We start from the raw sequence: 13,363 nt of genomic DNA, 5'->3' as shown, positions 1-13,363 counted from the left end.
GGCATCACAATATGTTAAGGGGCGTAACATTTCTGTCACATGCTTGAGGTATTCGGCCAATCACAACGCTCTGGATAGCTGGCCAATCAGAGCACACCTCGCTTTTTCAGACTGATGAGTTTTGTAAAAATCGACGTGTTTCAGAAAGGCGGGGCATAGAGGAGAAACAATAATGTACAGTATGTGGAAAATAATGTGTTTTTTTAACCTTAAACCGCATAAACACATTTCATTACACCAAATACACAAAATAATGTTCTTTTTTGCAGCATCATATGACCCCTTTAGGCATTTTTTTTATGTGAAACATCAGAGACAAAGTTGAAGTAAATAAAGATACAATGACTAAGCAACAATGGCAAATATAATTTTCCTCTGAGAGGAGAAAAACAGTAGTTTCGCAGGTTTACACAAATACTGAACTCACATGGACCAGGAAGTTATAAATAGAGGCATGTCAAGCTTCTTTGGTCACATTTTGTGTGTTTTGATTGATGCCATGGTCCACTAAACTGTGCACAACCATGAACTATTGTGTATTTGTTTGACTAGGGTGTGTTCATGTGTTTGTCTGTGTATAAGTGTGGTGAGTGTGTTTATATGTGGCGGAGACAGAGTTTGTTAGTGTCTGTCAGTCATCTGTAAGCGTCTCAGTGGATTGATGCACATTCCTGGATGTGGTTTGGAGTGCTGTGTGCTGTTTTTCACAATTGCTCACCAGTCTGAAGAGAGGATGGCATGCTGATAAAGAAAGGTTGAAAAGACCAGAAAGCTTTTAACAGAGGGCAAAGAGACCTCAGACATAAAGAGACACTGGCGAACTCCACAAATACAATTTCCCATTACAGGGATTAAGCATGTTTTTAAAAATATCATCATTAGGACTGTTTCTACAGCATGGATAGAAGACGTTAAGAAGAAGTTAAATCTCATTTGGTAAAAAAAAACAAAAAAGCAAACCTACAAATCCTTTTCTTTTTCATATATTGAAAATATGAGTTTATGAGTAGCTACAAACTCTCTCCCAAACTACCTAGCCCCTACCTATTCTCCCTTTTTTCTCTTACAGTTTTATAAATGTTATTTAATTTGGTGGTGGTTGAAGAGAGACCACCCATATGATTGTAAAGAGCTTTGGGTGTATAGCAATACACAATGAAAGCACTATATAAATGCCTCATTCATTCATTCATTCATTAAATTTTTGAAAAAAAAAAACAACAACAACAACAAAAAAACACTATTATACAAAAGTTTGGTTGGTAAGATGTTTTAAGTTTTTAAAAGCATCTCTTATATTATCCAAGACTACATTGATTTGCTCAAAAATACATTAAAAAATATTTATTTTTTTACTTTTTATAAATAAACATTTAAAACAGCTTTTTAACATTTTAAATATAATTTTCTGCTTTAATTTATTTTAAAATGTAATTTATGATGGCAAATCAAAATTGTCAGCAGATTCTAATCATTCTAATATGCTAATGTGCTGCTCAAGAAACATGTCTTATTATTAAGACATTAAACATGTCTTATTATAAATACTGAAAAGTTATACTGCTTCACATTTTTGTGGACACACACACACACACACACACAGACACACACGTTTACTTAGCTATCTAAATGGGGACATTCCATAGGCGTAATGGTTTTTATACTGTACAAACTGTATATTCTATCACCCTACACCAACCCTACACCTAAACCTACCCCTTACAGGAAACTTTCTTCATTTTTACAATTAAAAAAAAACTTTGTTTACTTTATTTTTATACCCACACACATACTTGCATTTGTGGTTTACGGGGACTCTCCATAGGCGTAATGTTTTTTTATACTGTACACACTGTATTTTCTATCGCATACATACACCTAAACCTACCCCTCACAGGAAACTTTCTGCATTTTTACAATTTAAAAAAAAACTTGTTTAGGTTTAGCTCACTTTTGGGTACAAGTTTGTCCCCAAAATATGGTTAAGTAGGTACACACACACACACACACAATACAAAGAAAGTTCATTGAAAGTTCAAAAGAACAGCATTCACTTGAAATAGGAATATTTTGTAACATTATAAATGCCTTTACAAATAAGAAAGAAAGAAAGATTTTTTAAAAACAAAATAATTAGGTAATTTTTGTAATAAGGCTGCAAAAATGGCAACCTGCAAATAAAATGATCAGGAAATAAAAGTTAGAAGTTTGCAGTCAGTTTCAGGCTCTGCTTTGTACCTTGCATGTGGAAATTGACTAGTGCTACAAAAGGAGGGTAAAGGACAGAAGACAGAGATGACAGAAAGCTGAAAGAGGACCCGATGCCTTTGAGCTTAGAAAGTAGCACGCATGTGAGTGATGTTCTGCGCTCTGAGGTCTTACGCCCTCCCCCTCTCTCCATGTATCTCAGCTCTGCTTCAGATGGAGTGATATTGTATAGATATTAAATTCTGTAATGTGTCAGCAGGCTTAAGCTACGTGTGAAGCTCTGTGATGGCAGATGGAAGCACTTCCCACTCACGGGGCTTCGGGTTTCAGAACTTCCCGCACCTCACACACACACACACACACACACACACTTCACATCTCGGTTTTCAAAGCTCCTTTAATTTTCACCATCCCAAAGGAGCCATGATATCTGCAAAGCAGACTCATATGTCACAGGCACTAATGATTTATTCTGATGACAGGTATCAGACTGAATCTATTTTAAATCCGACCCCTGTCATCTTTAACCACGGTTCTCACTCTTCTATACTTAAAAAATACAGTATGAAAGAGTGACTCCTCGACTCTGCAACGCCCACAGAGAAGCCCATGTGCTCCCCACATTGCTTTCATTTTGTATTTAACTTTATAGTCAACATATGTTAAGTTTCAGCATTTCATTTATTGTTTAGGCATTCCAAAGCAGCCAGTGTGTACTTTGGGAAAATGTTTTCTCCACAACATTCAAGCATACAAAAAATCCACAGATGTGAGCGTGCCTGTGGGATGGTGCTTATCTTTGTCAGACTTAAGGACATTAGCTCAGATCTAAGGCCATACCACCCTCTTTTGTTTTTCTCTGCCTGGTTCCTCTTAGAAGAGCCCAAAGAGATCTTCTGCTGTTCTGTCTTAAGAAGGAAACTGCCTGATCTTTAAGCGATAACTGTTCCTCATGGGAAGTGTGCCATTATCACACCTTTTTTCTAAAGTGTCTTCCTAAATTGGGAGAGAGGAGGCTGGAGGCGAACGGATAAGATCTTCTGTGTTTGGGAATTTCCTAATTTTGTCCTGCAGGGAAAAGATAGACAGAGAGAGATAAAGGGAGAGAAATAGTAATGGAATGGTTTCTCCAGGAAGTCTTTTTCCCCCCCAGTCTATGTTAAGTGTGAAGAAGACTTTGAACCTCAACTTCGTCTTATTGTCCATGTGCCTACTGACAATGGTATAATCCTGCAGTTCCGCAATCTTAGAACCACATTTCTAGGACCCTAGTTGTTTCGTGACAGCGCCACCTACCAAATTGGATGACTGAAAAAAGTGCAACCATGACAGTATTCCTATGAAATGCTAATAACGTATAGTTTTAACATTGTATTCCACCCAAATAATTACTTTTTGAAATTCAACCTGGTTGCTAAGAACAGACCCAACCCCAGTGGGCTCATAATGGTACAATAGGATAGCGACGTGGAGGGAAAAAAAAAACATTACCTGACTGTGATTTATCTATATATGATTTATTATCATAAATAATATATTATCAATAAATCATATATTATATATATATATATGATTTATATATATGGTTTATTATCAGAGTCATATTAAACATTTAATAGATTAATTTACTTGAAAAATAACAACTTCTTTGATGTGTGAATGTTTACGAAAACACAAAAGTAAACATGTTCAGAAAAGGTGATTTTGAAATAGACTGAAGTTAATTATAGATATCAGAGCACAGTTCTTCTCAAATGTTTTAACCACCACTGAGTAATTCAGTTCAGTCAATTAACAGCATAAATCAGCGACTGCAACATTAGTCCTGCCAGAGTGCTGCCACACACAGCAGTCAGGCATGGCTGGTTTGGCCCACATTTTGACGTGTAAAAAATGTGTTTCTGCAATCTTTTCTGAAAATACTGTTATACACTCAGACTCTTTGCTTTTTGCAGCTGGTTTGCAAGTACGTGGCCTACTTAAGTACAAATAAATAAATTCTTGAAGAAATAAATTAGTGAGAGAAGCAGAAAAGAAGGATATGGTATGTTGTTGTTTTCATTATAATGAATACTAACTTCTAAGAGAAGTATCAGTTTTGTGTAATTAGTCACTAGCTATGTTGATTTTATTCTTCTCATTATTATTATTACTATTTTATTTATTCATTTATTTATTTAGATTGATTTTAATGTTGTGTAATATTAAATTTTATATATTAAAATAATCCAAAATAATCTGCCACACACACACACACACACACACACTTCACATCTCGGTTTTCAAAGCTCCTTTAATTTTCACCATCCCAAAGGAGCCATGATATCTGCAAAGCAGACTCATATGTCACAGGCACTAATGATTTATTCTGATGACAGGTATCAGACTGAATCTATTTTAAATCCGACCCCTGTCATCTTTAACCACGGTTCTCACTCTTCTATACTTAAAAAATACAGTATGAAAGAGTGACTCCTCGACTCTGCAACGCCCACAGAGAAGCCCATGTGCTCCCCACATTGCTTTCATTTTGTATTTAACTTTATAGTCAACATATGTTAAGTTTCAGCATTTCATTTATTGTTTAGGCATTCCAAAGCAGCCAGTGTGTACTTTGGGAAAATGTTTTCTCCACAACATTCAAGCATACAAAAAATCCACAGATGTGAGCGTGCCTGTGGGATGGTGCTTATCTTTGTCAGACTTAAGGACATTAGCTCAGATCTAAGGCCATACCACCCTCTTTTGTTTTTCTCTGCCTGGTTCCTCTTAGAAGAGCCCAAAGAGATCTTCTGCTGTTCTGTCTTAAGAAGGAAACTGCCTGATCTTTAAGCGATAACTGTTCCTCATGGGAAGTGTGCCATTATCACACCTTTTTTCTAAAGTGTCTTCCTAAATTGGGAGAGAGGAGGCTGGAGGCGAACGGATAAGATCTTCTGTGTTTGGGAATTTCCTAAGTTTGTCCTGCAGGGAAAAGATAGACAGAGAGAGATAAAGGGAGAGAAATAGTAATGGAATGGTTTCTCCAGGAAGTCTTTTTCCCCCCCAGTCTATGTTAAGTGTGAAGAAGAACTTTGAACCTCAACTTCGTCTTATTGTCCATGTGCCTACTGACAATGGTATAATCCTGCAGTTCCGCAATCTTAGAACCACATTTCTAGGACCCTAGTTGTTTCGTGACAGCGCCACCTACCAAATTGGATGACTGAAAAAAGTGCAACCATGACAGTATTCCTATGAAATGCTAATAACGTATAGTTTTAACATTGTATTCCACCCAAATAATTACTTTTTGAAATTCAACCTGGTTGCTAAGAGGTTAGAGTAAAGGTACGGTCATATTTGCCATATTTTGCATTTTGCATATTTTTTTGCAGACAAAATCCAGCTGGTTCAATAGGAATACATGCATGGAATTTATGTGAGAGCAAAACATTCTTCATGCATATTTTGCATTGGGTTCAAGTTGTTCATTGTGTTTATCAAACCTGCTGGGTTTGAAAGTGACTAATGTGTGAACTGTGCTTCATACATTACTGACAATAGACAATGGACCTTTTTTCCCCCACTAACATTTATAAGCGACTAAGTGACTTCTGATTCTGGTTAAATTGTTTCATTAGTAGGTGGCAATAAGTGCCTGTCTTTATGAATAATTCACTGATTCTTTTTATTTCAACTAATTCATTCAGAACAATTAATTTCAGTTTACAAGTGAAACAAGTGACTATTGTAATAAACAATTTCATTGAATCTTTCATTTCAATCTCAGAGATTGATTCTGCTTCAGTTGATTCAGCATTTATGTATGTTGTAACTATTTTCCTCGACAGAGTATAAAAAGAGAGAGTAACTGGCAATATTGTATATTGTGTATATTATTGTATACTGAAATATACTGAGTATATAAACTTCAGCTAACACTTTATTTTAAGGTCCAATTCTCACTATTAACAAACCAGTAACTACAATTTCTGCCTCAATAAACTACTAATTTGCTGTTTTATTAATAGTTAGTAATTATTATTATTATTATTATTAAATACTGTTTAAACTTTCTATTCATTGAAGAATCCTGAAAAACATGTATTGGTTTCCACAACAATTTAAAGCACCACAACAGTTAACCCAGTATTTGTTTGTACTCATGTTTTGTTTTTGCATAGCAACATGTGCTAATGCCAACTCTATTGGAATCAACTGTGAATGTTAAGAAAAGAAGAAATCTGCTAAGACAACCAGCATGTCATCATCCAAAACACAACATATGCTGATCTTTGCAGCAGGGTAGGGTGTATGTAGGGAGTAGGGATATGCCGGTATCAAATTTTCATGTTGCGATTAATTGCTAATGCTTTTATTACGGTATACGGTATTATCACGATGTTGAAATTAAGTTTAAAAAAGTGCTGTCATAATACAGTATAACAGGTTTAATAACTTTTTTCTTATAACAAAAATAACTGAACATTTAAATGCAAAATTAAATTAAAGTGCAAAAGAAAAGTATTCTTAAAATGCATTCAAAATTCGGAATAATTTGTAATATATAATTATTCAAGGTATTTAGAAGTGCCCACGATAACAATATCGTGCATATTCATTACCGTGATATATCGCATTACCGAATACCAGCACAAGTCTAGTAGGCAGTATGCATTGAAGCAGCACTCTTGGTTTCGGAACAGAGCTATTTATTTTGTGTGTGCACAGATGTGTGCAGATATCTAGCTTTCATGTGGGTGTAAATGGTTGTATTTGTTGTGAGTCTGTGTGTGTTCACGCTTTCCCCTAAAGGCTATCCCAAGACCTGAGGGAGAAGGAGGAGAACCGGTTGTCATGTCAACAACGATGTGAGTCCATGCAGGAGCAGCTGTTGGCGTGGCAACAGAAAGAGGAGGAGGTGACCCGGAGACTAGAATGGACAAAGGGCGAGATGATGGACCTGAGAGTAGCCCGATCCACCTTACTGCAGGAGAGGTCTGTTAGACAAACACACTAGTCACACTACACAGTAGGAGAGAATTAATAGTGTTACTTGCTTTACACAAATACAGTACATGTGTATTCAGCCCACTACAGCTGTAAAGCTTTTTTCTGTTGCATCTCTCCTTCCCACCTGCTCCTCTAAATAGTCTGTCGGCATGTCAGGACCTGTAGGATATGACTCACTGTTTGCGAACCTGTTTCCTCTCTATCTGTCTTCATTTGCAGTGGTAAAACAAACCACCAAAAGCTGTTACGCAGAAGCTGTGCTTCAACTAAAGCGGTGTGTTTCTGGGATATTACCAGGATTAAAGAGTGTTCTTAGGCATGATGTGAAGCAGAGTGTGGGCCGGTTCACATAGACGTGTTTTTACGCAAAAAATTGGATGGGGGAAAAATGCATGGTCTGGAGACCTATTTTTTAAAAGTTGAACTTATTTTAACTTGAGCACCACATTTTTAGAACACTGTGTCATGCGTGAGATGCTGCAGAAGACATGAGAGCACAACAGTCAGACACAACACGTCCATCTAGAGCAAGTTTACATAGAAACAAAAAAATGGAAAAGCATCACAGTGGAACACACACAAAAAAAGGGTTCTGTTTGAATAACCCAGAATGCATTTTTGCATTCCGCCATGCTGCTTTTCCATTGTTTTTTCTATGTAAGTATGCCTTAGACAGATATGTTTGACTGTTACGCTCGTGTCTCGTGCATTCTAAAATGCGGCACTCAGATTAAAAAGTTCAGCTTTTAAAAATGTGTTTAGAACACTAAATGCTAATATGAACATGTGTTTGCATTCCACCGCACTGCTTTTCCATTGATTTCTGTGTACACATGAACTAGACTGACATGAAACTTGCACCTTGCACCCTTTGCAGCTTCTAACACATAGCATGCCATTATAAAAATGCACTGTCAAATTAGATTTTTTTTTTATGCGTATTTAGAAATTGCATTGTTTTTTATTCCACTGCCCTGTGTCTCAAGTTTTTCACCCTAGTGAAAATTAAATATACTAAAATGTATTTGAAATACATTTATTTCATGCTAAGTATACTACAAATACATTTACATGTTTATGTACTTAATAAAAATACCCTGCATTTGTACTTTTGGTTTGCTAAACTGGTATATAGTCTGCTAAATTTTAACAACTAATTTTGTATTTAATGCACTTTAATTGTACGGAAGTAGTGCTGAAGTCCAACTAAAGATATACTGAAGTATATTTCATTGTGCTAAAGTGGAACTATTGCAAGTATACTTTATGTACACTTTAATATCTTGCATTTAAAGACCTTTATTATTCAAAGATAATACAATCCTTGTTAATAATAACATTAAAACACATTTTAGGTTTAATAATATGAAATATGCATTGTACACAACTAGTACTCCAAATAAAGTTGAATCATAATTTTTTTATATCAGTAAGTCTTGAGCGATATGTCAGTAAATATATATTTAAACTGTACTTAGTATGAAATAAATGCATTTTAAATATATTACTTTTTTTAATAGGGACTGTGCTGTTTTTCCATTGCTGTTTTGAAAACTATGCATTTTTTTTCATTCCACTGCCCTGCATCTCATATTTTTACACTGAAAAAAGTGTTTTTCATTTCATTGCGCTGCTTTTCAGTTGTTTTTGTATGTTAAAGCTGCAGTCCGTAAGTTTTGCCTTTTTGTCGCCATCTCTGTTTGAAAACCTGCAATTGCAGCTATTTGTGGAATGATCTTCCTTGCGTGGTTTGTGCATGGCTCCAGCATGGATGAATCGAATGTGTGGCTGTCAGTCACCGCACTGGTGTGGATACTGCACTTTTTATTCACAGATTCTACATCTTGAAATTATGACCCAAATAAGAGTTTTCACTGGAGAATATAATCTGAATAAGTAAGTAACAACTGCCACTTTTGTTCTGATCAACTGAGGAAAAAAGCATTATGTAAATTTATTTTACAATAAATTGCGCTATCAATGGTGATTAAATCTAACGATCGTTTAGCTCCTATCACACCAAACCGTGCCAATTATTATTATTGTTATACTTTTTCAAATTGTTGACATTAATAACATTAGCATTGCGTGAGTGCGTGTATTTAGTGTGTATTAGCGTTACCTGTATATTAAAATTTCTGTACAGTCTAATCTCTAATTGTCATACCATTCGAATTTCATATAAAAAATTGTTCTTGTAACCCAAAAAGCCAATTAAAGTTCCTTACAACTCGTTCTCTTTGAAATAAATCTTTTATCATAATGAACATAGCAAGACGAGAAAAAAAGCACAACATAAGAAACTCCATAACTCTATTGATTAAGCGAAGAAGTGTGCTACTGTTAGCCTACCTAATTGAACCATTAAAATATCTTACCTGTCCAGCAGAAAAAACCTGTCTCTGCGTCCGTTTTAAACCCCTTCAAAACACGGAGTTCACTCCACCTTTCAAAAGCCCTGCCAATATTTATTTTTGTTTTAGCAATGGCCGTCACATTCTCTTTTTTTCTGTAGCCACATCTCAGTACGAATTCTTTTGGTTTTGACTACGGGTGAATCTACAGTCACTGATGATTGTCATTTCGACCTTTCTGGATTACAATTCGCCATTTATTCCAGCTGCTGTGAGAAAAGGCTATAAACGATCCGTCATCTGCAGCATCCTCGTGCGATATAGCAAACTAGCCGGGACAACTTCTTTATGTTTACAGACGTGACGTAATGACGCAGCGCATGCTCAAATTTCCCGCGAAAACCTACCCGTACCACTAAAATTAGAAAACTTTATTACAAGCTTACTGTTGTGAATCGAGTAAAAGTAAGGTGATAGGTTTGAACACTGGCTGGTTATGTACTTGCTCAAAAATGGATTTTGGATCATTTTTAACCTAAAAAGTTACGGACTGCAGTGCCACGAACTTGGCACTACATTCTAAAAACGCAACACTCAAGTTTAAAGTATTTCAGTATTAAAAAAAAAAAAAAAAACATATCTAAACCTTGCAGGGTTTTTTTTCTCATTCCACTGACCTGCATCTTACTTTCTCTGTGAATGTTTCCTTAGAGGGGTTTAGGTCTCTAAACCCCTCTTTTTCTCAAAACTGTTTTCCATTGTTCTTTTCCACCTGTTCATCGGAGTAATTGCAACTCAGTTCACATCTGTACTCTCATTTATCAGTGCCTAATTTTATGAGTGGCCACCTGTGTCTTGAGTGTTTTTCTATCTTTCAGTGGGCTTTTGTTACGTCCCAGCTGTTTGTGTGTTTGAATCTCTGATGTTGTTTGTATACACGCCTCTGTCCCTGAGGTATACCTGTCTGTTAGCAACCAACAGCACAGGCTTGTCTTCCTTTCGCTTACAGTGATATGCTCACTCTTACCTGTTTACACCTCAGCTGTTGCATGGGCTAATGGTCTTGTTGCCTGCCTTGTTGCTATTTCACTGAATTATCATGTTGATGTCCAGGCTTGTCTGATCACCAAAATCCCTCTTCCTCTTTATAAGCCTGTGTATTTCCAGTCTAAATACATTGTTGATCACTTATAATCATCTGTGAACTAAACACGAGTGGTGCTTGATCATGCAAAACCATGATTCTAGGGTGTTCTGGGTAATTTACTACTACTGTATGTTTGGGGTGGTTGCTGTGGCATTACTAAAAGGTTGCAAGGACATTTCTAGGGTGTTCTGCTAGGGTATTGTTAGATTGTTGCTAGGTTGCTGAGGTGTTTTGTGTAACTACTATTGTTTTTGGGGAGACAAATAAGAAGAGACAAATGTTTGGCCTGCAGCTCTGTGCTGAAGTCAAATGTTTATGTCAGTGTAACACTACTCTTACCATGTTGTTGGCATGAAACCACTAAAAATTCTAAAGCGGCATCATTGACAATGTGCACCATGTCTACACCGGACACAAGCAGGAAAAGCAACTAAAATGCAATGAGTCTTAGATAGTAAACTGATGCCCCATTTCTGACTCTATCGCTGCGTTCGAAACCGCATATTTCCGTACTATATAGTAGGCAAAAAGCAGTAGGCGAGCGAATAAGTATGTTTGAACTCTGAGTATTCATAAAAAAGTAGGCGAGAATTACCTGGCTGGTGCACTAATTCTTGCGAATTACGAGTACGTATACTTAAGTTGCGTTCGAATATGCCTACTTACCTACTATATAGTAGGAGGAAAGAGTATGTGAAGAAAGAAGTATGTTCGAAACGAAAACGCAGTATTCATAAAATAGTAGGCGAGAAATCCCCGGATGTCTTACTGCTTCAGCCCAGATTCTGAAGTGTTCATCGATGGATCCCAGAAGCCCACGGGAGAGGATACGTCATCATCGAACAGGGCGGAGAACAGCGACGAGGGTGTTTACAAATGTGAGTATCCTTTCGCTTACAGTGATATGCTCACTCTTACCTGTTTACACCTCAGCTGTTGCATGGGCTAATGGTCTTGTTGCCTGCCTTGTTGCTATTTCACTGAATTATCATGTTGATGTCCAGGCTTGTCTGATCACCAAAATCCCTCTTCCTCTTTATAAGCCTGTGTATTTCCAGTCTAAATACATTGTTGATCACTTATAATCATCTGTGAACTAAACACGAGTGGTGCTTGATCATGCAAAACCATGATTCTAGGGTGTTCTGGGTAATTTACTACTACTGTATGTTTGGGGTGGTTGCTGTGGCATTACTAAAAGGTTGCAAGGACATTTCTAGGGTGTTCTGCTAGGGTATTGTTAGATTGTTGCTAGGTTGCTGAGGTGTTTTGTGTAACTACTATTGTTTTTGGGGAGACAAATAAGAAGAGACAAATGTTTGGCCTGCAGCTCTGTGCTGAAGTCAAATGTTTATGTCAGTGTAACACTACTCTTACCATGTTGTTGGCATGAAACCACTAAAAATTCTAAAGCGGCATCATTGACAATGTGCACCATGTCTACACCGGACACAAGCAGGAAAAGCAACTAAAATGCAATGAGTCTTAGATAGTAAACTGATGCCCCATTTCTGACTCTATCGCTGCGTTCGAAACCGCATATTTCCGTACTATATAGTAGGCAAAAAGCAGTAGGCGAGCGAATAAGTATGTTTGAACTCTGAGTATTCATAAAAAAGTAGGCGAGAATTACCTGGCTGGTGCACTAATTCTTGCGAATTATGAGTACGTATACTTAAGTTGCGTTCGAATATGCCTACTTACCTACTATATAGTAGGAGGAAAGAGTATGTGAAGAAAGAAGTATGTTCGAAACGAAAACGCAGTATTCATAAAATAGTAGGCGAGAAATCCCCGGATGTCTTACTGCTTCAGCCCAGATTCTGAAGTGTTCATCGATGGATCCCAGAAGCCCACGGGAGAGGATACGTCATCATCGAACAGGGCGGAGAACAGCGACGAGGGTGTTTACAAATGTGAGTATTACAAACCAAAACAGTTCCTTGTGTTAAAATCGCATTTGTTGAACTACTGTAGAGTAAACTGTTGAATTGCTGAAGGTGTAAGATGCTAGACAGTATAGTATATTTATGATTTTTCTGTAAAAACACGTTTTATTATGTTATAGCGAACACAGGAGCTTATGTCTCCAAAGTGAATTTAAATAAACCATATACTGTACATCTTAAAGACGATTACTAAATGTCTATTTAATATGTGTCAGGAAAATGTTCGAAAAGAATTACAGATGGGCACACCTAATAGACATGATTCTAGACACCGGAGTGATGTACGCTAGTATGTAGTAGAATTCACTGTTGTCAACAATGCTTACATTAGTTGACTGTAATGTAAATAAATAAATCTACATGGAGTAACTAAACATAAGTCATCTGTTTTATTTGTTCATTCGTACTGTTGATAAATTGAGGAACATTTGTGTTGGATAAAAAGTGAGTTAAAGGGATAGTTCACCCAAAAATGAAAATTAGCTCATTATTTACTCATCCTCAAGCCATCCTAGGCATGTATGACTTCCTTGTTACGTGTAAAATCAGTCCAATGGAGCAGCGAGATGTCACGAGCGGGGTGACGTGAGCGCCAGGAAGTCTAAACTAATATCTATGGCGAGCAAACGGCATTACAAACGTTGTGTGCCTCCCTGCCCACGCTATCTGGCAGCGGGGGATACACACGATCTGTGTGTTGTTTGTTTAGG

At 36.8% G+C, this 13,363-nt stretch overlaps 1 protein-coding gene across 1 annotated transcript in view; it reads left to right on the top strand.

Annotated features, from left to right (window-relative positions):
- Positions 1 to 13,363, top strand: part of LOC107711768 (trichohyalin-like) — a 160,560-nt gene that overhangs the window by 95,585 nt on the left and 51,612 nt on the right. Inside the window, exon 9 of the mRNA XM_016516814.1 lies at positions 7,006 to 7,188. Coding sequence (XP_016372300.1) covers positions 7,006 to 7,188 — 183 coding nt within the window. The remainder of the gene's footprint in view (positions 1 to 7,005; positions 7,189 to 13,363) is intronic.

The sequence above is a fragment of the Sinocyclocheilus rhinocerous genome, unplaced genomic scaffold (genome assembly GCF_001515625.1).
Source record: "Sinocyclocheilus rhinocerous isolate Xijiao unplaced genomic scaffold, SAMN03320098_v1.1 scaffold778, whole genome shotgun sequence".
Taxonomy (NCBI): domain Eukaryota; kingdom Metazoa; phylum Chordata; class Actinopteri; order Cypriniformes; family Cyprinidae; genus Sinocyclocheilus; species Sinocyclocheilus rhinocerous.
Note: the sequence above shows the minus strand (reverse complement) of the source record. Positions and strands in the feature narration are given on the sequence as shown.